The 23282-nt window shown below is 40.0% G+C and overlaps 1 protein-coding gene across 1 annotated transcript in view; it reads left to right on the top strand.

Annotated features, from left to right (window-relative positions):
• The window catches only part of DCC (DCC netrin 1 receptor), a 602068-nt gene that overhangs the window by 341878 nt on the left and 236908 nt on the right, over positions 1-23282 (top strand). The window contains exon 6 of the mRNA XM_062615397.1: positions 21430-21584. Within this exon, the coding sequence (XP_062471381.1) occupies positions 21430-21584 (155 nt within the window). The remainder of the gene's footprint in view (positions 1-21429; positions 21585-23282) is intronic.

The raw sequence follows: 23282 nt of genomic DNA, 5'->3' as shown, positions 1-23282 counted from the left end.
GGCCAGAGCAAGACAATGAATGTTATGAGTCTTTCAAACCCATTTACTAAGTTCTCCATATAGCCAGAGGACTAAATTTCTGAGGTTAAGTTCAGAGTTGTGATACTAAGTCATGGTAAAATTGGACATTGTGGGTAAAACACTAGCATATTAGAAACTATAAGTAGTAATTCTAGATGAAAAGATCATGAAAGTAAGTCATTTACTTAGGAATTTGTATGTATGCATTTAATATATGTATATATAATTGCATGTACTAAATAAAATGGATGGAAAGAGAAGTAATTAAAGATTTGATTATAACAAATTTAGACTAATGAGACTAAATTATGGTCTTACGTACATAGAGAAGGTTTTTCTGGCTTCTAATGTTCTTCACTCCAGTTTGGAACCTGTTTTGTCATCAATTTCAATTTTGTGTTTAATGAGAAATAATGCAACCACATTTAGAAGGTTTTAGGCTTCATGGTTATTGGGAAAATTACATGAAAACATACAGTGTAATATAGACAAATGTGAAATAAGTCTGGAGGCAATGAACCAAGATACAGGGTAAATGTGACTATAATAGGAAAATCCTCGAGGCCATCATTTTAGTCTTCTGACAGAGTAAAATGACAAAGAAGTTACTGGGATCCATTAGCAGAAGGAAATATTGTACTGGGTTTATATGGCAAGGTTTTGGCAGTGGGTGGCTTCTGTGAGAAGCTCCTGGAAGCTTCCCCCATGTCTGATGGAGCTGATGCCAGACACCTCCAAGATGGACCTGCCACTGGCCAAGGATGAGAGGTACCAGAGGTAGTGCCTTTGTGAAAAAGTATTTAAGGAGAAAAACCATCAGTAACTGCATCTGGAAGTGAGCAGTGAGAATGTATAAGAGGAGCAGCCTTGCATACACCAAGGTCACTGAGTAAGGAGGGGTAGCAGATGCTCCAGGTGCTCAAGAAGAGGTTCCTTTGCAGCCCGTAGTGCAGACGATGGTGAGGCAGGACATCCCCCTGCAGGGTATGGAGGTCTGTGGTGGAGCAGATATCCCCCTGCAGCCCATGGGGGTCCACAATGGAGTAGATATCCCTGTGAAGCCACAGAGGTCCATGGTGGGGCAGAGGTTCCCCCTGCAGCCCATAAATGACCTCATGCCATAGCAGGGGGATGCTCGAAGGAGATTTGTGTTATCTTTTTTTAAAGAGTTCCTAATTCTGATGCAGTAAGCCATTGAGAAGATACTTTAAAACTAAACATGTGCTAAAACAAAATACCTCAGATGAGAAACAGAGAGGATAGCAAATTTTCATGGCTGCCTACCAACAATGAAATATTTTCCAGACTTTATTAAAGCCTCAAGAGAAGTGCAGCCTGAGGTGTGGACATGAGCTAATATCTGCTTCTTTTCTAACCCAAGCTGTTCACGTTGCAGACAAATGACAGATTTCCTCAGATACCTGTAAAGCTTTGTAGGAAATGCTAGATGTTTAATTTTTTCCTTCATCTCTGCTTTTAATTTTCAATGAAAAAGCTTCTCAGGATTTTTTTCACCAAGGTTTTTGGCCTTCAGTGTATTTTTATGTTATTCTGTAAGTTCTTTTAAAAGGCTTCTGTTTCCTTAAGAAAAAAAAAGAAAAAAGGAAAAAGTAAAATGAAGACTTAAAAAGACAGAAAGAAAGAACTAAAGGAGGGTTCATTTAATAAAGTAGCAGAAATGATATAAACTTACATGGAAGATTCTTTCAAACCTGCTTTTCAACTCTGCATTAACGCCCTGAAAGGTATTTGTTAGCAAGTACTGGACATCTTGTTCTGCTAACTTCAGACAGGAGAAAATGCAGGGGTCATATTTTTCTGTATGTGTGTTTTGTCCTGAGAAGATACGTATTTTTTCCAGCAGCTCAGTCACCTCTAGGGGTGTGAATAGTGTTTTTTGGGGGGTACTAAAGACCTATTAAATGGCAGAATTCAAACCAATCAGCTATATGCTTTCTCACAAAACTGTTGTAAATTCCTTCATTGCAGGTGCAATAATGTTGTCTCCCAGAGGAAACAGAACCATGGCTTACATGGTGTGCTGAGTCATGCTTTCAGGAGTAGTATTAAAACAAGTTTATTTCGACTTTGAAGCTTTTGCTCGATTTTCAGTATCTATTCAAGGGAAGTGATCCTGAGGATGACTTCACAGTAGTGGTCCATTTTCTTAGTAGGCAGAAAGTGAACACATAGGAGTAGAACCTTAGCTCTCTGCCAAGTATATGTGCATTACCTCCCATTAAGACAATGACTTCTGATAGAAGTAACCATTAAAGGGAAAAAGTAGGAATATGAGAAGGAGAAACAGAAACAAACCTACAATGGCTACTCAGTGGGTTTGCCCAGCTGAGCCTGATCTAGTTGCCAGAATTGCGCAATTTTCCTTGTTAATTGTAAGAAACAGGCTTTCTCTTTTCACATTGATTTGCTTCCATTGCATTAATCTTTTTATTTTTTTCCTCTCCACACTGACCACTGCTGTTTTCAGAAAGCTTGTATTTAAAACAAGAGTTTTACAAGAAAATTTGGTTGCCATTAAGGTTTCTTGCAAGTTTGCTCCTACTCAGCAGAGGCAAAGGTTTTATGTTCTGTTTGCTCTGTGCAGAGTGCTTCATTGTGATGGTATTTCAGGGAGTGATAGGACTACAGCAAAGCAGTTCATATGGTAAGAGAGTTGGGTACACGTTTTGAAATTAGTTGTATGAGTGTGTTTTCTTGCCTCAGTAAATGAAACACATGAGTAAGAATCAAAACTCATTCCGTAAATTGATAAATTGTGTTCCTTACATCCCCTGAAGTGCAGTGAATTTTGATTGATACATGTAATTCCTTAAAACTCAACCTGGTTTTTACCATTATTTCCATTACCTTTTTTTTCCCCCCTTATCTACACTTTTAAAACTGTAATTTTCCTAAGACTTTCCAGGGGCAAATCTTTAAACTCTTTGTTGCAGAATAAGCCTCTTTATTTGTGTGCTAGCCTGGCTTTTCCCTCCACAGCTAAATGTGTTAAGTGGTGATGAGAGGAGTGACAGCTGTCAGAGCGATTGGTATCGCATCCCAGCAGCTGAGTACTTATAGCAGATGAAAATTTGGTCTTGTGCATAAATTAAGGTATGAGCAATTGCATGGTGGATGGGAGAAGAATCCCAGAACCTCTTTCCAGTCCTATTTTTACAGGTAACCTTTTCCTGTGAAAACAATTAACAGCTTCTTTAAATGAAATTTGTTGTTAAGCAGAGAGCCTATGTGTCCTTAGATTCTGTGCAAACCCTCAAGGAAATAAAGTCATTATTTTTTATCTCTATTTCATATATATATATATCATTATTTCCTTTATATAACACTATTTCCTTTATAGGGGAAATAATCCTATGTGAATTTTACCCACAGTCCATGAATTAGTGGGCTGTTTGAATGGAGGAGATGAAATATCTGTTATCAAACAGGGGTCAAGAGCATTACTTGAAGTAGTAAACACTAATCCTAGTAATACAATCGGAGCCTGCAGGTTTGGGATCATACTGGTAACACCTCAGTGTTATAGATTGTAGCTTTTATTTCTTCTGTAAACTGCTGAGAATACAAGAGCTGTAAAAGTGGTACTGCAATGGGCACTAAGGCTTGTAAATATTGTATTTGAAGGATTGAGATATATACGTGGACAAGTTTAATTTCTTCTGCTGATACTCATTCAGGCTTTTAAAGTTAATGCTGTCCTTGTAGAAAAAGGTGCTGCAGGTACTTTAATCATCACCAATAATGGTGATGTCTTCAGTTTTAATTTTTAATTAAACAGAGACTGCACTCCCAGCAATCCACTGCTTCCACTAGTGTGGTAGAGGATTGATTTAGTAATTCAGTGAAGAGTTGCTGATAGAGACTGAAATTCAGCAATGTGACCCTAATTCAGCAAAACCCTTATTTAACTTCAGTCAGATGAGTTACTTCAGCAACATTAATAGAAACGAAGCTCTACAAGTGGGTTAGCACCCGCCTGGCAGAGGTGGAGAGGCTCCCCATGGGTGCGTAGGGTGCAGCTGCTCACAAGCCTTCGTGCTCTGTTATACTTTTCCATGATGCATTGGATGATCTTCATGAGCATCCACCACTCTCTAGTGAACCAGCACCTGCTCTGAGGGCTACTCAAGGTTACAGAATGTCCAGTTCTGCTTGAATTGAATGCTTCCTTCTGGCTCTTCAGCTGCAAGGTGGTTTCACACATGGAGACAAATTCAAGTTTATCTGGCAAATATAAGGACTTCCTGTGGCTTGTTGGTGCACTGAGATCTTTTAGAGACACAATAAAAAGCCAAGTTACAAGTGCAATCGGCTGTAATTGACTATTATTATTTCCTGATGCAATCATATGCTGAGAATTGCAGAGATTATATTAGGAGAAAATTAGGAGTCAAAATAGCCAAGAACAGTGAGATAAAATTTGAAAACATTTTAGAGATTCCCAACTGTGATTTGAAGCCAAGATGTGAAAGCTGTGTGACACGGCGTATTATTGTGTCTCTTGATGTAGCTGTGCTACGATGCATTGAGGTAGGTCACACATGAAAACACAGATAACTCAGATAACTGTCAGGAAAATATTGGGCAGTAGTGATAATGAAATGAGAAGCTGTATTTTTTGAGTCACTTTTGGTTTCACATAAATAATATGTGGAGTATAACTGTGAGCTGAGGAAGTACATACTTATGTGTGTATATATATATACATGTGTATATTTTAAGAGTAATTTCATCTGTAAAAATTCATAATACACTTGCATCCTCATATATATGCAAAATTGAATTGGGCAAGTAGTACTTTGTTGACCTCATGGCAAAAAGAGAGGGTTTTATTTTGATTTTATTGTTGTTTTAATGCTCTACACCTGCCGTAGGCTTGAATTCACCTGAGGGGTTTTATGTAGTTTTTGAATACCTCATCCACCTATGTGTTTTGACAGCAGCTTATTTCTGGGAGAGGAAAACTGGTCAGAAAATATGCAGGTGCTTGGGCTCTTCATGCCAAGTAATGATCATTAACTTTTTATCTCAATGTTGAGGCATGAGATGTAATTCTATGTAGAGCTCCAGAAGAATGGCAAAGACAAAGATGGACATCCTTGGAGGAACTCTTTGGTCCTTCCTCTGCCTTGCTCTCTGCAGGCTGTGCCAGCTCTTTCCCAGTTTCCTTGTTTTGGCTGGGATAATGGAATGGAGACTCTCATTGCTCCTAGCACGAGCTCAGCCTTGCAGAGGACACAGGGCGGATTTAGGAAACCCCTCTCTGGTCTTGCAATGTGGTTTTGTCAGTTTCCAAAAGGCAATCAGAGGGTACCACAGCTTCTGTTACATTATCTTAGGCACCTAGAAGAGATCATAGTGAAGTTCTTGGTCCTCCGCCTATCCAAGGCCAAGGAGGAGCTAATACCCTCCTGAACTTGAAAATACATTAGCTCTGAAATCTCTATGTGGGCAGTAAAGCCTGTAGATACAGAACACACACTCATGCTTAAAATGTTTCAAATTCATGAAATTAAAGAAAATTCAGAGGCCAATCAGGTAGGAGGAAAATGCAATTAATACTTGGGGACTTTGTTAAAGCCATTCTTCTTTCAAAATATCGAGGGTTTTGCAGCAGATGAGATTTGTGCTGCAAGCTGAAGAACACCTTATGCTCTGGGGTTAAGTGTTATGGAGCATCATGTAGATGTCCCATAGAGAGCTGCCATGCCTGGAAGAACCATGGGACCAGCATGCTGTTACTGGCTCAGTCTCCTGTCCAAGCAGAAGCTGGACCCACGACCAGCTCAAGAGGTAGTTTATCCTCTGACAGCTCCAGTATTTTCTCAGACCTGTATTTTGCTGGACTCTATTTTCATATATAGCAGTATTATAGTAAAGTCACTGATCTGCAAATATTCATAGAATCATAGATAGTTAGGGTTAGAAAGGACCTTAAGATCATCAAGCTCCAACCCTGCCATGGACAGGGACACCTCACACTAAACCATCTCACCCAAGGCCTCATCCAACTTGGTCTTGAACACTGCCAGGGGTGAAGCTTTCACAACCTCCATGGGCAACCTATTCCAGTGCCTCACCACCCTAACAGGAAAGAATTTCCTCCTCAGATCAAATCTAAACTTCCCCTCTCTATGTTTTAACCCGTTACCCCTTGTCCTCTCACTACAGTCCCTAATGACGAGTCCCTCCCCAGCATCCCTATAGGCCTCCTTCAGATACTGGAAGGCTGCTCTGAGGTCTCCACGCAGCCTTCTCTTCTCCAGGCTGAACAGCCCCAACTTTCTCAGCCTGTCTTCATACAAGAGGTGCTCCAGTCCCCTGATCATCCTTGTGGCCTCCTCTGGACTTGTTCCAACAGTTCCATGTCCTGTTTATGTTGAGGACACCAGAACTGCACACAATACTCCAGGTGAGGTCTCACAAGAGCAGAGTAGAGGGTCAGGATCACCTCCTTCGACCTGCTGGTCACGCTCCTTTTGATGCAGCCCAGGATACGGTTGCTTTCTGGGCTGCAAGCGCACACTGAAGCCGGCTCATGTTCAGTTTCTCATCAACCAACACCCCCAAGTCCTTCTCCTTGGGCTGCTCTGAATCTCTTCTCTGCCCAACCTGTAGCTGTGCCTGGGATTGCTCCGACCCAGGTGTAGGACCTTGCACTTGGCATGGTTAAACTCCATGAGGTTGGCATCAGCCCACCTCACAAGCGTGTCGAGGTCCCTCTGGATGGCATTCCTTCCCTCCAGGGTATCAACCGAACCACACATCTTGGTGTCATCGGCAAACTTGCTGAGGGCGCACTCAATCCCACTGTCCACGTCAGCAACAAAGATGTTGAACAAGACCGGTCCCAACCCCAATCCCTGTGGGACCCCACTCGTTACTGGTCTCCAGCCGGACACTGAGCCATTGACCACAACTCCTTGTGTGTGGCCATCCAGCCAGTTCTTTATCCACCAAGAGGTCCATCCATCAAATTGATGTCTCTCCAATTTAGAGACAAGGATGTCGTGTGGGACAGTGTCGAACGCTTTGCACACGTCCAGGTAGATGACATCAACTGCTCTAAAGCAGTTGATGTCCATGCAGTCTGAGAAAAAGGTGGGTGATTTACCCAGAGCATCGCATTGAATCAGGGGAGCTTCATTAAGAGTTAACTGGCAGAACAGGAAATTCTAAAAGCACCACCTAAAATAGACATGTTCAAATGTATAATTTTAAATTAGCTTGTCTAAATATATTTTATTCCAGAACTTTAAAATAACTGGTTGATGAAGTGTCTAAATTATGAATGTTCCTTTATTAGTAATTCTTGAAATAGTAGGAAATTGTGGAAGGCTGGAGGGGAGCTGCTTGTGTGCCGAGGTTTGAAAAGGCCAAGGGGATGCCTGAGTGGTTGTGGGCTCCATGTCAGATTAAAGTATTTTTTCTGATATTTTGACCTGTGACCTGAAAGAGAACAAAGCATTGACAAACTTTGTGGGTAACACAAGCACAGGTACGTTATTTTGTGAGAGCAGGAACTAATGAACAAAACATGTCACTGGTTCATCCAAAGTAATTATGGCAGCACAGCACAAGCAAATGTTACGGATGTGGACGTGGCCTCTTCATTAAAGAGGCCAGCTGGACAGACTGCAGGCTGTGCTGGGAAATGCAGACAGGGAAAGTCTTGAAGGTCAAGTCTGCAGAGCAGCTGAACATCCCGCCCAGCACAATGCAGCAGACAAAACTGTTGATGTGATTTAGAGTACTGATGAAAATGGGACCATTGAGTAAGAGTAGAACCTCTGTGCCTTTCATTGGGAAAAAACCTGCTGAATAATTGCATCCTTAATTCAAGAAGAAAATTAAAGAAGTGATGAAGGCATTCAGGGTGAACCACAATATTGGTTAAAGAATTGGGAAATATACTTGAGATGAAAGAGACCCTTTTATTTATTTAATTTGTCAGAGAAGGTTACAGAGTGGTTTGATCATGGTCTGTCACTATCTGTGCAAAGAACAGAAATGTAATAATGGAGCCTTACAGCCTACCTGACAAAGATACAGGGAACATCCACTGCTGAAAAAGGATAAGGTTATACTTGAAGTAAGATAATACTTTTTTTCTTAAATGAGAATAATTAATCAGTAGAACAGTGTACCGAGGGCCGTGGCGTATTTTGTATCTCTGGGAGAAAATGAATGAGTTTCCTAAAATATACATGGTAAATCAAAAGGTGATTAATTCAGGGAAGTCCTGTCTGATTTATACATTAGGTAGGACTAGATCATCATAACATACCCTCCTGATAAGTCTGTTCCACATGCTCTCATTTCCCCATTGGTAAAGTGACAGTGAGGTGTCAATCTCCTTCACTTGGGTATTGCAAACCCATTAGTATCACAGGTAAAATGTGTCATAGCAATTAAACTATGATTACTTTTGCATCAAAGGTTAAAGCAGTTGCAAGAACTGAACTGCTTGGGGTGTTGGCTGACAGAAATTCAACCAGCTCAGTCCATTCAAGCTGCATTTGTGCAGTCTGCAGTATGTTAACGTTGAGATTCGGAAACAGCGCACTAACAGACATCATGCAGACACAGACTGCTTGATTTATATCAGTTTTGAAAAAAATAATGTGTCTTATCCTGGGGAAGCAACTGAATGAAGCACAGTGTCTCCTAAAACCTAGCTCTTCATGAGTTTTCAGTTATTCCTTTTTTTCTGGTTGCAATTTGAGCAGTGCAAGTGTGTTTCAGGAGATGGCATCCTCCATTGGCATGGTGCTTGGGTGATGCCAGCTCAGATGTGGAGTTTCCCCAAGGCTGGGAGGTGGGACACACGCTGGCTCCATCCTGCCCTTTTTCCTGTTTTGCTGAAGTAATCTGCATTTTTTTGCCCTCTGATTTGGTGGTTGCACGCAGGTGAAAGAGCGCTGTAGCAAGGTCTGTATGGCAATGCCTGCAGGACAGGCAGTTCTTCATCCCATTTCGTCCTCGCATGTGGTACAAGAGACATCAGCTGTTTCAGTCCAGCCTTAGAGGTGAATTAATGAAAAACAAAGACTTATGTTTTTGGTTCCTGGAGCAAGCAACTTAGCTGCTATCAAGAGAATAGCTGTCTGATTTATATTTTGGTGAACAGTGTATGTCTACCTCAGTCACTTTTATTCTCGGTGACCTTGGATTACTTAAAAATCTCTTGACGTTTTTGCTTGCTAATCGAATTAGAGCTCGTTGATTCCTTTCTCTTTGATCAAATTGCAACCGCCTCACCCAGAGCAGAAGCAGGGGAGTGTAATGAAGCTGCTTCAAGCCCCTTTCATCTATGTGCACTTCACTTTTAGTGCTGAGAACAAAGGTCGTCCTGTGCCAGGGCAGCCGGAGGAGAGGAAGGTTTGTGCCAGCTGCACTGAAAGCATCCTCACTCTTTTCCATAATTCATATTCTGCCTCTGCTCTCATTTTTGTACTCAGTTGGCAGGTAGGACTGTTAAACAAATAAACCAAAATAAATCTGCCTAGCTTATGCTTTTATGTTTTAACTAAAGGGAGCTTTTAGATGCTTTCGTTAACAGCTAGCTCTTGCTAGCTGTTCACCTTAACTCTACAAGAAAGATGAAATGACTGTTTATTCATTTATTTATTTAAAGGCTATCATGGGCAGAGAGCTACATTGAACTCGCTGGCCTGACATCTAAAATGAGAGTTAGTGTTAGCCTGTAAAGGGGACAATATTTTTATTGGACTTAGCATGCTATTTTAGTTTGAGCTTGATAACCTGGCAGTGACTACCATGTCTCCCATGCAGTTCCTAACTCTTCCTTAGTTATGTGGAGAGAATAAACCTAATTTTGTTTTGGTTTTTTGTTTGTTGGACTGTTTTTTTTTGTTTGTTTTTTTTTTTTTTAATGGAATTAGAAGGTTTTATTACTTTTTGGCAATGACTTCTTCATTCTCTGTTTCTACACAGCTTAGTTAGTAATGCCTTTTGTGCTCGGCTCGAATCTTTCTTTTCCAAGGATGCTCATTCTGAGCATCTGTCCTCAGTTTGTGCTAATGACTTTGTTTAAATGGGATAATTTAAAAGTTAATGTACTAGCCTGAATAAATGACATGAGATTTCACCTATTAACTTGCCAGGTACATAAAGGGGTTTGAAAGTATACTAAGCATCATAACAGACTGCAGTAACATGTCCAATATTATATATACTCCTGTAATATATATTCTGTTTTATCTATTTGCTCCTCAGTTTCTCATTTTCCTTTCTTTTAAGACAGTGTGATAAAATGAAGATTGAGGCCATATGAATAAATAGCTCAAAAATAAGTACCTTTTCAGCACACTTTCTCAATATTTTCCTCTTGCAGAGTGACAACCTGTTGCCAGTGTTTCGCACTAGAATTTCTCAGGGCAGAATTTCTACCTGCCAGGCAAACTACACATGTGGCAATTCAAGTGGATTAACAGTTTGACATAATTTTGGGGTTGTTTCAGAAACCAGCTTGCATGCTTGTGTAAATGTTATTGAAATGTGATCAACTGATAACATTTTTCCTATGAGATAGTAGTCTGGTTAATGATAAGATAAAAGAAAGGAAAATACAAAGGATCTGCCATAATATATTTTTTAATGTATTTTATTCTTTTTGTTGTATTTCCAAGCATGGAGGAGGCTTTCTAGGTAAAAGAGTAGTTTCCTTGTTCTTTTGATGCTTGAGCAAGCAAATCCATGCTCTGCCTGTGTATGGACCTGGCAGAGCCACTGAGTGAATCCAATGAGCTGCTAGGTGCAAACCTCCAATTTCTGGTAGTTTCATTTGGAAATTTTGCTGCTGAATTAAAAACGTAGCATCAGCCAGGATAGGATTCTAAAGACACCTTCTGTGAGCAACTCCCAACTTAGTTGTACTAATACTAATACAATAATAATAATATTCAGTACCTGAAGGGAGCTTATAAGGATGCTTGGGAGGGACTTTTCATTAGGGACTGTAGTGATAGGACAAGGGGAAGTTTAGATTGGTTATAAGGAAGAAATTCTTTACTGTTAGAGTGGTGAGGCACTGGAATGGGTTGCCCAAGGAAGTTGTGAATGCTCCATCCCTGGCAGTGTTCAAGACCAGGTTGGACGAGGCCTTGGGTGCCATGGTTTAGTGTGAGGTGTCCCTGCCCATGGCAGGAGGGTTGGAACTGGATGATCTTAAGGTCCTTTCCAGCCCTGACTGTTCTATGATTCTATGATATAATAAGTAGTAATATAATGAATACTAGTAATATGGTTGATAGGTTCTTTACCCACTGACGTGCACTTTTATGTCACGGAAGTCTTATTTCCGTGGTCTGTTGTGAGGGGTTTTTCAGCTCTGGGATGTTATGGAAAAAAAAGAAGGGACACTGGCGAAAGATGGAGGTTCATGGCAGGGGAGCTTTGATGGTGCCTTGTCCCACCACTACATTCCCTCTCACACTGCTCCTTCCCCACAGGAAAAGCCATAAAATGTCCATCCACACCAGAATTGCATTGCAAAAGTGGAAAAGGAATGAAATCATGAATAAAAACATTAAAAAGGTCTTTATTAGAGATCAGGATTGTTACAGAAGAAGTAATAAACTCATGCTGTGTTCCTCTAGCTTCTACTGTATTTTTATCAGTTTTCAGCTCCTCCAATTTTCCCTTTTGAACAGCAGTTGCTTTTAACTTAATGAGGAATGCTGGGGAGGAAGAAAGCTGTATGGAGCAGGGTGGTGCTGGCTCATTAACTGACCCACCTGCAAACAAGAGCTCGTCCCCAATGCCCAACATGGGGCTTGTGTAGAGATGGAGCCCCTGCTCCAGAGGGTAAACCTGGAAAATCTATATTGCAAAGAGGCATCTCTGTTCCAGCTAGAGAGGGAAGGGAGTCTTACATATACAGAAATCTCACAGGGACATCTATTAATTACACTGGCTTTTAATTATCTGTCACTGATACGTTACATGACCTTGAGCAAGTCATTTATTTTATGTGTGTGTATCTATGTGTAAAATGCTTGTGAATTATTTAATGTCTACATATTGCTTTGAGATCCCAAAATGAAAAGCATTATAGTCGCAATTATCAAGTCTAATAGCATGGTGCATGCTGGTGTCAGCACGAATCTCAGCAGAGCACTCCGGAAAAGATCGTTCGCTGATCCTTAACGTACGATGAGGAACAGGAGAGAGATCATGGAGCATCCAGGGTCAACAGTTATTTTTCTGTCTAATCACCAATACTGCTTCTTGCACAGAGGCATAGGAAGGAAAGGTTGTAGAATATTCTTGCATATTTTATTTTTCTTCAGTTTTCTTGACTAGGTGAAGGTTAGTGCCTATAAGTATTTATCTTGAGTTAACTTGGAGTATCTAGATGTTTTAGGAATGAAAGAAAACCTCCAAATATGCTTTCTGAGACCTTAGAAAGTATTTGTGGCCTTACATTATGTTTCAGAGATTTCTTTTTTTCATTAACTTAATTCCTATTTAGGCTATCCTTAGACACATAGGCAAAATACTATTAAAAAATAAAGAAGTTAATGGAGATAATGAAGCTGTATTTGCAACTTCCTTACAACCTAATTTTTCCTTTCATGTTATTTACTCAAAATTTAGCTAATTGTCAGTATCATATTAGCCTTCAGAAAGCCTGTTCTGTGATGATGTATGAGTTCCTGTGATGCATAGGTTGACAGAAATAACGTTAATGCATCTGAAGATAAAGTTTGACCCAATACACAGTTATGAAATGCTAGTTTGTTCCCGGGGTGAATGGTATGTGGTCAATAACTGTTTTCTGTACCGTAAGTCATAAAGGCAGCAATAAAATAAAATCTTTAGGTAGTTATAAATTGACAGATATCTGTGACCTCAGTTTCCTCCTCCCAGGCTGTCCACTACTTGTGCCTTACTTAAAGGGAACATTTATTAGCATCCTGCTTCTGTGATCTCCAGCTGGGGAAACCCATTCAGGAGCCAGAGCAACATTTTTACCTGTAACAAGGGAAATCGTTTATTTCATCTTCATGTTGTTTTTACCTTGGTGATCATACAATGTTTTAATGTGGAAAAAAGTCCTCTCTCCATGCCCAACTCCTTTACTGGTGGCAGGGAAGTCCTATTTCCTAAGCGCTCCAAAATACCATTAAAACAACAGTTTAGTGTTATGATCCGTTTGAAAGACATATGCTCATTATTTGTCTATAAACTCACAAATTTATGAACACTTGCATTAGTCCTGAAATATTCTATGCTGTGGTAGAATATAGTGGTCTACAAAGTGGCTAGGAACAATATTGAGTAAAACCTAGAAACTATACAGCGTGTACTCTATGGAAACTTGTAGATGAGCATGTGTGCGTGCATTCCAAACCTTGCAACTTGTCCTCCAGTGATCTGGTTTCAATACTTTATAGCCTTTTTCCGTGAGGATGAACACGTCTAACTGCTGCATCTGCTCCTCGATGCTGACGTTGCAGTAGCCCACTAGCAGCCAGATGGAGCTCCTAGAGATTTCGTAGGGTTATTATCAACCTTGCCGAATTTATTAGGGCCTGGCTACGAGGAGGGCAATAAAGTGGAAGTTGTGATTAGCCACCTGATCATGCAAGCTTCCCTCCAAAAAATCTCAAGAGGCTTTGTATTCTTTTATTATGGGACACACATTATGCCCTTGGCAAGTTTTTTAAACTAATTTTTAGGGAAAAGGCAAATGACACAAAGCAACAGCTGCTACTATTTTGTAATAAGAGTTTCTAACTTGATTCCTTATGTGCAAACAAAATCTTTGTTGATGCAAATTGCTAAAGAGTCCTTTTTCCCTGATATTCTCTTTATAGTTGATTATCATGGAGGTATGATCCTTCAGTGAACCTGTCCTTCACTCCTGCTCTGACTCTCAGAACTTTCCAAATAAACTTCTCTCTTTTGAGTGTTCTTATGATAGCTGCTATTTGAACCATTGCAGGGACAATAATGAATTTTTCATGCATAAATGGTCTCCCCTTTTCCTCTGCACTGGGGTGAGGAGCTGGACCCTAGAAATAAAAGAGAAAAATTATCTTTTTATGTGGATAAGATTAAGACTTTTAGCTCTTCAAGTACAACACATCACAGCCTTTCAGAAGGATTTCTTCCTTTGGTAACAGAAGTGGGAGCAATGTTGAGCTTTGCTTTTTCACTGTTTTCTGGATGTAATGATGAAGAATCTTCACCTTTGTTTATAAAACTGAAATTGTATTCTTCCTTAAGCGTGTCATCAGTGCATTCATTAATAGAAACACATTTAGTAATGTCGTCAATTAAAATAAAAGCTCCTATTTTTATTATTTTTCATTTATATAGTGCTAGAGTGGAATGCTTAGCAGCTTTTCAGTTGTCTAAAGACAGTCTAAAGGTAACCTTAGAAAATGTAAAGTGGGAAAGATGTGTTTTTCTCTGCCCTCTCTCTTCTAGTGGATTTTCTGCTTTCTTAGTCTTTTCTCCCCAGTCTCTGCTCAGCTCCCAGTGTTTTGCTGTATGGATATGTCTGAATCCATGGGCAGTTTGGGAAGCTTAAATGCTTCTCTGAGTTATGCTGAGGGACAAGGGTACATCTTGGTTAGCTGCAGAACTAGAGATTCAGGCTGATTAAAATGCATTTCTAATACATTCAGTACAAAGTGGGATGCATGTCTTAGGTGAGACTGCTTTGACCGCAAATGCCCAGCCCTAGTTGCGGGAGTGTCTCTTTATCTCTTCCTCTTTCATGCCCATGGGATTGTGATGATTTACTATTTGAATTTTTGGTGGCTCAGTTCTTTTTCTCTTGGGAAACATGAGCTTCTGCTGTTCTGTAGTATATGGCATAAGCTGACCTTCATGTTGAGAGCTAAAAAAGCATGCAAACAATCTAAATCATTAAATAAGTAATACCTTTCTTCAAGTGAAGAATGAAGTTTTATCTACAACAACAGCTTAATTTTTGTTTTATTTCTTCAAGGCTGGTCTGAGGGAATATACACTGAGATCATATCCTCTTTCTGTCTTTAGGGCATGGAGTTCAGAGTAAGATAAGGATACAGAGCTGTGGCAAGAGATAGAAAGAGAGTAGGTGTAGACTACTATTATTTTAAGACATGTTAGTGGAATCTTAGGATTTTGTGCCTCATCCTCTTTCCGAAGAGTCATGCATTGTAAAACCATAAAGAGTTACTTCTTCAGCTTCTTGCAGAAACAGCTCCTGAATTACCATATATAACAGAAAAGAGTAGTAAACACATGGGCTATATATCTAAATGTAGAAAAAAAAATATATGTTTATATAAAAATTCAATTCTACTGTCAATTTTAGATCTGGAGAAACTCTAGTGGCTTTGAGTTAGATTGTCCTGACTCCCCTTAAGGCAGGCACAACCTGGCACATTCCCTTGACGTAACTTTATTCCAAATCCATGGTTTGCGCAAGTTAGCAGTGAAAAGTACAAGAGATAGTTTTTAAAGAGGACAAAGCCAGCCTTTGAGAACATGTTATCTAAAGTCATCCCATTGAGAAGGCTGACAAGGTTGGGCACTTGCTGACAGCAGTTATCTTTCTTGGGTCAGTAGAAACACATTCCTTATTCAAACATGCAAAGAGAAGACACTTTACATTAGGAAATGCGGACATTTCTCGGAGTTTAAATTGTTCTCTCTTGTCACAAGATCAGCTGTCATCTTAGAAAAGGTATTTCTAGAAATAGGGAGGTCATCCCAACACACAGCTCCCTAAGCCAGCTATTTCTGCTGGCAAGTATTCGATTAGTTCCCGAGACTCTACTACAGGCCCATTACAACCAATCTTTGACAGTTTTGGTAATAAATACAGCCCGCTATGGCCCTTAGAGGGAAAAGCCTATAGAATCAGAGAATCATAGAATGGTTAGGGTTGGAAAGGACCTTAAGGATCATCTAGTTCCAGCCCCCTGCCGTGGGCAGGGACACCCTACGCTAAATCATATCACCCAAGGCCTCGTCCAACCTGGCCTTGAACACTGCCAGGGATGGAGCATTCACAGCCTCCCTGGGCAACCCATTCCAGTGCCTCACCACCCTCACAGGAAAGAATTTCCTCCTTAGATCCAGTCTAAACTTCCCTTGTTTAAGTTTTAACCCGTTACCCCTTGTCCTATCACTACAGTCCCTAATGAAGAGTCCCTCCCCAGCACCCCTATAGGCCCCCTTCAGACACTGGAAGGCTGCTATGAGGTCTCCACGCAGCCTTCTCTTCTCCAGGATGAACAGCCCCAGCTTTCTCAGCCTGTCTTCATACAGGAGGTGCTCCAGTCCCCTGATCATTCTCGTGGCCCTTCTCTGGACTTGTTCCAACAGTTCCATGTCCTTTTTATGTTGAGGACACCAGAACTGCACACAATGCTCCAGGTGAGGTCTCACAAGAGCAGAGTAGAGGGGCAGGATCACCTCCTTCCACCTGCTGGTCACGCTCCTTTTGATGCAGCCCAGGATACGGTTGCTTTCTGGGCTGCAAGCGCACACTGAAGGCAGCTCATGTTAAGTTTCTCATTGACCAGCACCCCCAAGTCCTTCTCCTTGGGCTGCTCTGAATCTCTTCTCTGCCCAACCTGTAGCTGTGCCTGGGATTGCTCCGACCCAGGTGTAGGACCTTGCACTTGGCATGGTTAAACTTCATGAGGTTGGCATCAGCCCACCTCACAAGCATGTCAAGGTGTCTTTGGATGGCATTCCTTCTCTCCAGTGTATCAACCAAACCACACATCTTGGTGTCATCGGCAGACTTGCTGAGGGCGCACTCAATCCCACTGTCCATGTCAGCGACAAAAATGTTGAACAAGATCGGTCCCAACCCCGATCCCTGAGGGACACCACTCGTTACTGGTCTCCAGCTGGACATTGAGCCATTGACTACAACTCTTTGCTTGTGGCCATCCAGCCAGTTCTTTATCCACTGAGACCTATCTGTCTGAAGATGGTGTTTGAGACCCACACCCACACATGCTTCCCCAGGCATTGTGGAATTCCTACACAACCTTTCAAGGAGTTATTTAAAAGACACCAGAGAATGACAACCTGATTCAGTAGGGACCTGCAAACAAGACAGACTTTAGAGCATGCTCTTCATCTGAGGGTCCTTCTGCCAAGTGAAGGTCAGGGCTATTGCATGATCTTTAAGGGACTATACACATTAAGTTTAATTTTCAATTCTGCTTTTTTCTTGCACCGAGTAAAACAAAGCACTCGTCCTCTCCCAGAGGTGTGTGGGATCTCCTGGCACGATACATTACTGCATTTTGAATCTTGGAGCGTGTGATACTGATGTGCTGTCTGCTGTGGGACAGCCTTGGTGACTAAGCACCCACTAAGTGTGCTGTAGTACCGAGAACTTTAAACTTTTATACAAAACTACTTCATTGCAAAATGGGTCCTATCTTGTATTTAGTTTAAGTTATGTCACTCACATAACACACAAAAAAATCCTCCTGAGTCAATAGGGTTATACACTGGGGTCTGTCCAGCTCTTTATCCAAATGACTTTGATCCTACTTGCTGATATGACTCCTTAAATCTCATGGACATCTTCTTTTCTAGATCTCCATTAAACTTTTGGAGTTTTTCCTCCCTTTTGTGGTACAATATCTAGCATAAAGTATCCTCAGTCTGTGACTGGGGCATTTTGATGGGGCTGGGTTGAGATGAAATAACGAGTGTTTAGAAAAATGTTTTTTCATTCTGTTGTGGAATAAGCATGACCTTCTGAGTTGTTATTTTAAGTTATCTTTATCTGAAAATGGAATTTTTAGGCTTTCATCCAGAGCCAGGGCAAAGTACGACAATAAAAGCATCCTACGGTCCATGGCTGTTCCAGAAAAATCTCACTAACTCCCACTTTCCAACATTTCACAGGCATTTTCTGAGAAAGAAAAAAACATTTCTGTGAAACATTTTAAGTTTGGGGAGAAAAAATGTCTGCTATTTGTTCAAGACTTTTTAGATTGCCACAATGTAATTAGAAGGAACATGAAAACAGCATGTGTTTTTATTTCCTTTGCAACCCACCTCACCATCCTTATGCTGGCGCATACCTTTAAAATATTCAGTACTGAGAAAAAACACATAGAGAGCAAATATGGGAGTGCTTGACATTTATTGAATATATAAAATATTTATAGAATGTATATTTAAAGTGCTTGACATTTTATACATACATGCATACATATTTCCAATCTTAATGTATTACATCTGTCTGCTTTGGGGTTTTAGGCTGTCCTTATTTGTGGCACCTTCCCTGTGTTTAATACTGCATAATTTCTGCCAAAATAATTATGCAAATTACTCACTTTAATGGTTTCCTTAAGGAAAATAAGGGCACACCTCTCCCACTGTAGGAAAGGTGTTGGTGAATGAGTTATAGTTGCTAAATATGTCTGGTTTTGTTTGAAACTCAACACCCAGATACGCGTATACTGAAAATGAACCATTATAAATATAATAAAAAAAAACAACCAAGCATCAAGCTTTCTATCAGTCTGGAAAAATACCAGCAATTAAAAAAAGTAAGAGAAAGAGAGATGCAGGGAGAGGAGCACCCGTTCTGCTGGAGGATGAAAAGCTGCAGGCAAGTGGGGTCAGGGTCCTGGAGCGTCTGTCATAAAGAATAACACATGTGAATCCATGAATTACAAGTCTATAAATTAATTGCAGGCTTCTGCTGACATCACAATAAACTACGCTAATGAAGATTGAGTAGTTTATAATTTTGTCAGAGCTCTGAAAAATGACATGGTTTATAAACTATGTAGATACTGGTGCTTTTCAGTGAGTCTGTTAAATAAATTATACTAGGATTCTAGTGTAAAAAGAAATTGTTGAAAATTAATATATGAATGTGATTCTGTTTTAACGTTTTTTAATTCAAGCTTTTCTTACATAAAGACTTTATTTTTCCTTGAGCCATAGTATCAATGGTGATTCTCCATAACTCAGCCACAAAACTGTCTCTTTTTCATGTATCTCCAATTTAAGTGATATTATTTTTTTAAAGCATCTTAATCATCATCCTAGTCACTAGTTTTCTCTTATGAATGATGTTTTAGTTGGCAAACTGTTTACAAAATTTCCTGTATTGTGGCTGTGTGGTCTGGAGACCCTGATTTAATGTCTGTATGGCTGCAGAACAAGAAGAGCCCAGCCTGGAGTGTTTCTAAGCCAAATGCATGCATCTGTCTAAGCCTTTTTGGTAGGAAATTAGGCAGCTAAGTTAATCAGGACACCTCATCAGTTTTCATTTGCATGATTGGGTTTGAGCTGAACTGGATCGGGATCTTCCAGGTATCCTAAATTATTAAATACATGAAAAACAAGAGACTAAGCTGAAAGAAGAATAGAGAAAATGAGCCATGAAACCAGTGCTGCAGGGGCCCAGGGTATATGCTTATTTAGGTGTAGGAAACTTAGCTCAAAAGCAGAAACAATTGCTCAAATCAGCAAAAGACTGACATAAAACCTTTGCAGTCTTACTCAGATCTGCCTGAGTTTATGCACTGTATACAGTTTTTATATAATTTCATTTCTCAGAAAGTATTTGTACCTACAAGTTAGGAGAGCACTCAGGGTTGATTGGGTGCGTATGATTGAAGAGCTGATGGTGTCTAGGACTCTCTTCATTTATTACCAAAGCTGGAAACAATATTGTCAATAAGAAAAAAAAAAAAAGAATAAAAGAAAGATTTGTAGTTAAGGTGCTGCAATATGAACCCTGAAGAACACAATTTATTGGTACATCTGCCATAGTATTCCTACTGGACATGGGTTTTGTCGCTTACACCATGCATACATATACTGCAACTGTTTTCATCTTTTTCCGCTTCCCTAATGAGACTTTTTGCTCTGATGTGCAAAAAACCCCACATTAGAATATTGAGTACTAAATCACACCTAACCAGGCAAGAAAAATACGGGGTACTTCTGCCCTATCACTGGTAGCTTGGCTAGTAGCACCTCTTAGTGTCCCACTCCTACGAATTTAAATACACCTGTGGTTCATGCAGGTGTTGTCAAAATAGGAGCCAGATTAAAAAAAAAACAAACACTGGGAAATAAATGAATCATTTTGTTTGCAGAGAAAAATTTGAAAACTATAAAGCATGAAGCTGTGTACTAAATAGGAAGCTTGAAATTAATCCTGAATCACTCTTTCAGTGAGTGGGGTCCTCCTATAGCCCTGAGGGAGACTGCTAAGAAACTAAATTTTATTGTGTAATTGAAGAGCATACTGTAATCCCTGCAAACCTGAGATTTGCGTTAGGGATGTGAGGGCAGCCTCCATTCTCACATTTCTTAGCTTTTTTCTCTGCAATTTATTTTATAATCTTCACCTTCTTTTAATTTAGAGGGGTTTTTTAATATTATGGCTTTATAAATATTATAATCAGACATTGGGAATGATGGCTGGAGAAATACAATTGGATTTTCTGTCTGGAATAATAAGTCATGGATGGTACTTAGGAATTAATCTATTCTGGCTTTGTGGCAACTGTGGGTATTCAAAACTGAGACCTTCATTCCCCTACGAAAGCCGGTGGAATGTACGTAGGCTGCTGAGTTTTTGCGTGTGCTTTTCAATACAGTGCGGGGGAGGCTTATTAGAAATGTAATGTTATTAGCAGTTTTTCTCAAATTGCTGATTTCCATCATCCTAGTAGTACAATAATGATGAAATTAAATTAAATTAGCATATCATATAGCACACTGAAAAACTGTGAATACATTATAGTAATACAAGGCAACAGATAATTGCTAGCTTAATAAGAATTTATTTTTGGCAAAGATAATTCAACCTTTTTCTTCTTCCAATCACTAGGGACAAATTTCCTGGTTATTGATTATCTCCTCATCTTCTCTAAACCAAGTCAGAAGTCCTTCTTGGTTATATGCAAATGTCTCTAAATATTTGTAATTCTGTATCATTTGTCAGTCGACTTGTCTTGTACCTGTAGGTAGCTGTCCGTACTTTGGTAGGACCTTGTTATAAACAGTTGGCATCTGATCCTCTAAAACAAATTAGATTTCATTACCCCTATATTCACTTAGTGACAATGTTATTTTACATGTCTTCTAAATTGAGGTTTTAATTATTCCATTTGGGAAAAAAAAAACACAAACAACAAAAAACCCAAACATTGATGGTTTAAGTGTATTTTCCAGAGCAAATATTTTCCCTGGTATTAAATTTTTAATAGGCTCAGTGTCAAAGAGAATAATTTGAATTACAGAAATGTTTTCTATTTATGTCTAATATTCTTCAAGCTCTTTGAAATTATTTACTTTCTAAGCTTTAATTTATATCTACTCATTGCCACTTTCATTTTTTCCCCATCCTTTTTGCAGTTCCACCATGGTTTTTAGTTCACCCTTCAAATCTTTATGCCTACGAGAGTATGGATATTGAGTTTGAATGTACTGTGTCTGGTAAGCCTGTTCCTATGGTGGAGTGGATCAAGAACGGAGAAGTGGTCATTCCCAGCGACTATTTTCAGATAGTGGTAATTATCTGGCTTTCACTTATTAGATTATTTTAGAAATCAAGTTCTGAAATGTATTGTGATATTTGATACAATTGTTGCCTTCACAAGCATATTAGTCTTCCCAAAGAAAACAGAATACATATTATGCACATTGCACTGGGATGTGTTTGGTCACGTATGTTGACACTGTCTGAATTCTAGTGATATTTGAATGAGTTGCTATTGATAATATTATCTACCATGTTAGTCACTTCCCTTGCCATTGTCAGTGGTCAAAAAAATAATAGATCTCCAACGAAACAGTACATGGGTACAAGGGGTTAAGAGTCATAGAGTAGGTTGGGTTGGGAGGGACCTTAAAGCTCATCCAGCTTCAAGCCTTGCCATGGGCAGGGACCCCTTCCACTAGAGCAGCTTGCTCCAAGCCCCTGTGTCCAACCTGGCCTTGAACACTGCCAGGGATGGGGCAGCCACAGCTTCTCTGGGCACCCTGTGCCAGCGCCTCAGCACCCTCACAGGGAAGAGCTTCTGCCTAAGAGCTCATCTCAGCCTCCCCTCTGGCAGGTTAAAGCCATTCCCCTTGGCCTGTCCCTACAGGACCTTGTCAAAAGTCCCACTTGACATAATTACAACTTTTCAAAGGGAATTGTTGTGTGCCCTACCCAAGTAACATCCCTGTCCAGGATTACAATCTCCTTTAGTTTAAATGCCATTAGTACGTGGGCTAAGAATTTATGCTGTGTTTTATGAAAGGAGTGATCTAGCTGGCCTCTCCTGAAAGCAGTGCCACTTGTAACACACTTGTAAGTGAGCAGGGATGTTGGGGACAGCCTCTTTAGCCATATGAAGATGCCTGTAGGCCACAAATTGTGGCTGGTTCAGAGATGCGGCTTGCTTCAGCGCTTTTTAATTTTTCACCTTGTAGCAAATAATATTGATTATCATCATGTCTTTCAATTACTTATCACAAAAAAAGCTTTTGTAACGTGTTTTTCATGCAGGATAGACTTATTCTTCCATATGCAACAGAAATTCAACCTTTGTTTTTAAATATTTTTGTTATTAGAAAGCAGCCAGAAGCTGTCCAGAGAAAAGACAGGTCTCTTTTGCTGTCATGGATGTGTGGTAAAGGTGCTAGAAAATGACTTCACTTAATAGTTAATAAAAGGTGCATTTCAGCCTGATAATACCCCTCACTTGAGATTTTTTACCCAACATAATTGGTTTCTGCTTGTGCTAACAAAAGCTAAAAGTTAAATCTGTTTCAAATGAAGTAAGCGCGGAGTGACATTTTCTTGAGGATCTCCAGGCCTCAAGCCATATGGAGGGTTTGACCTTCAGAATAGTGTTTGTTCAAAGATGCAGAAGGTGAAAGTTCTTTTAAATCTTCCCTGCAGCAAAGGGCCAGGACAAAATTCAGAGCGCTGCTCGAGTGATGGCTGCAATTTGGAGCTTGAGAAAGGTGTTGGATGGATTCTGTGCAGGAAAGTGAATTCACCCTTGGGCCATAGGCACTATCATACAAAATGCAAAAATTACAAGGTGTCAAGACGATCCTAATGAAAGTGCTTATGGTTATGTGCCTCCAAGGATCAGGGCTATGTGAGGCGGATTACATACACATCACCATGTTTCACAGAATGTCCCTTCTGGAAAGGTTTTATAATCCACGTTCACTCTGGATGGTGTTTTTTCTAGTTAATTCTCTCCACTTCC

Source organism: Pezoporus occidentalis, unplaced genomic scaffold (assembly GCF_034315485.1).
Source record: "Pezoporus occidentalis ecotype Australia unplaced genomic scaffold, CSIRO_AGI_Poc_V1 ctg180, whole genome shotgun sequence".
Taxonomy (NCBI): Eukaryota; Metazoa; Chordata; class Aves; order Psittaciformes; family Psittacidae; genus Pezoporus; species Pezoporus occidentalis.
Note: the sequence above shows the minus strand (reverse complement) of the source record. Positions and strands in the feature narration are given on the sequence as shown.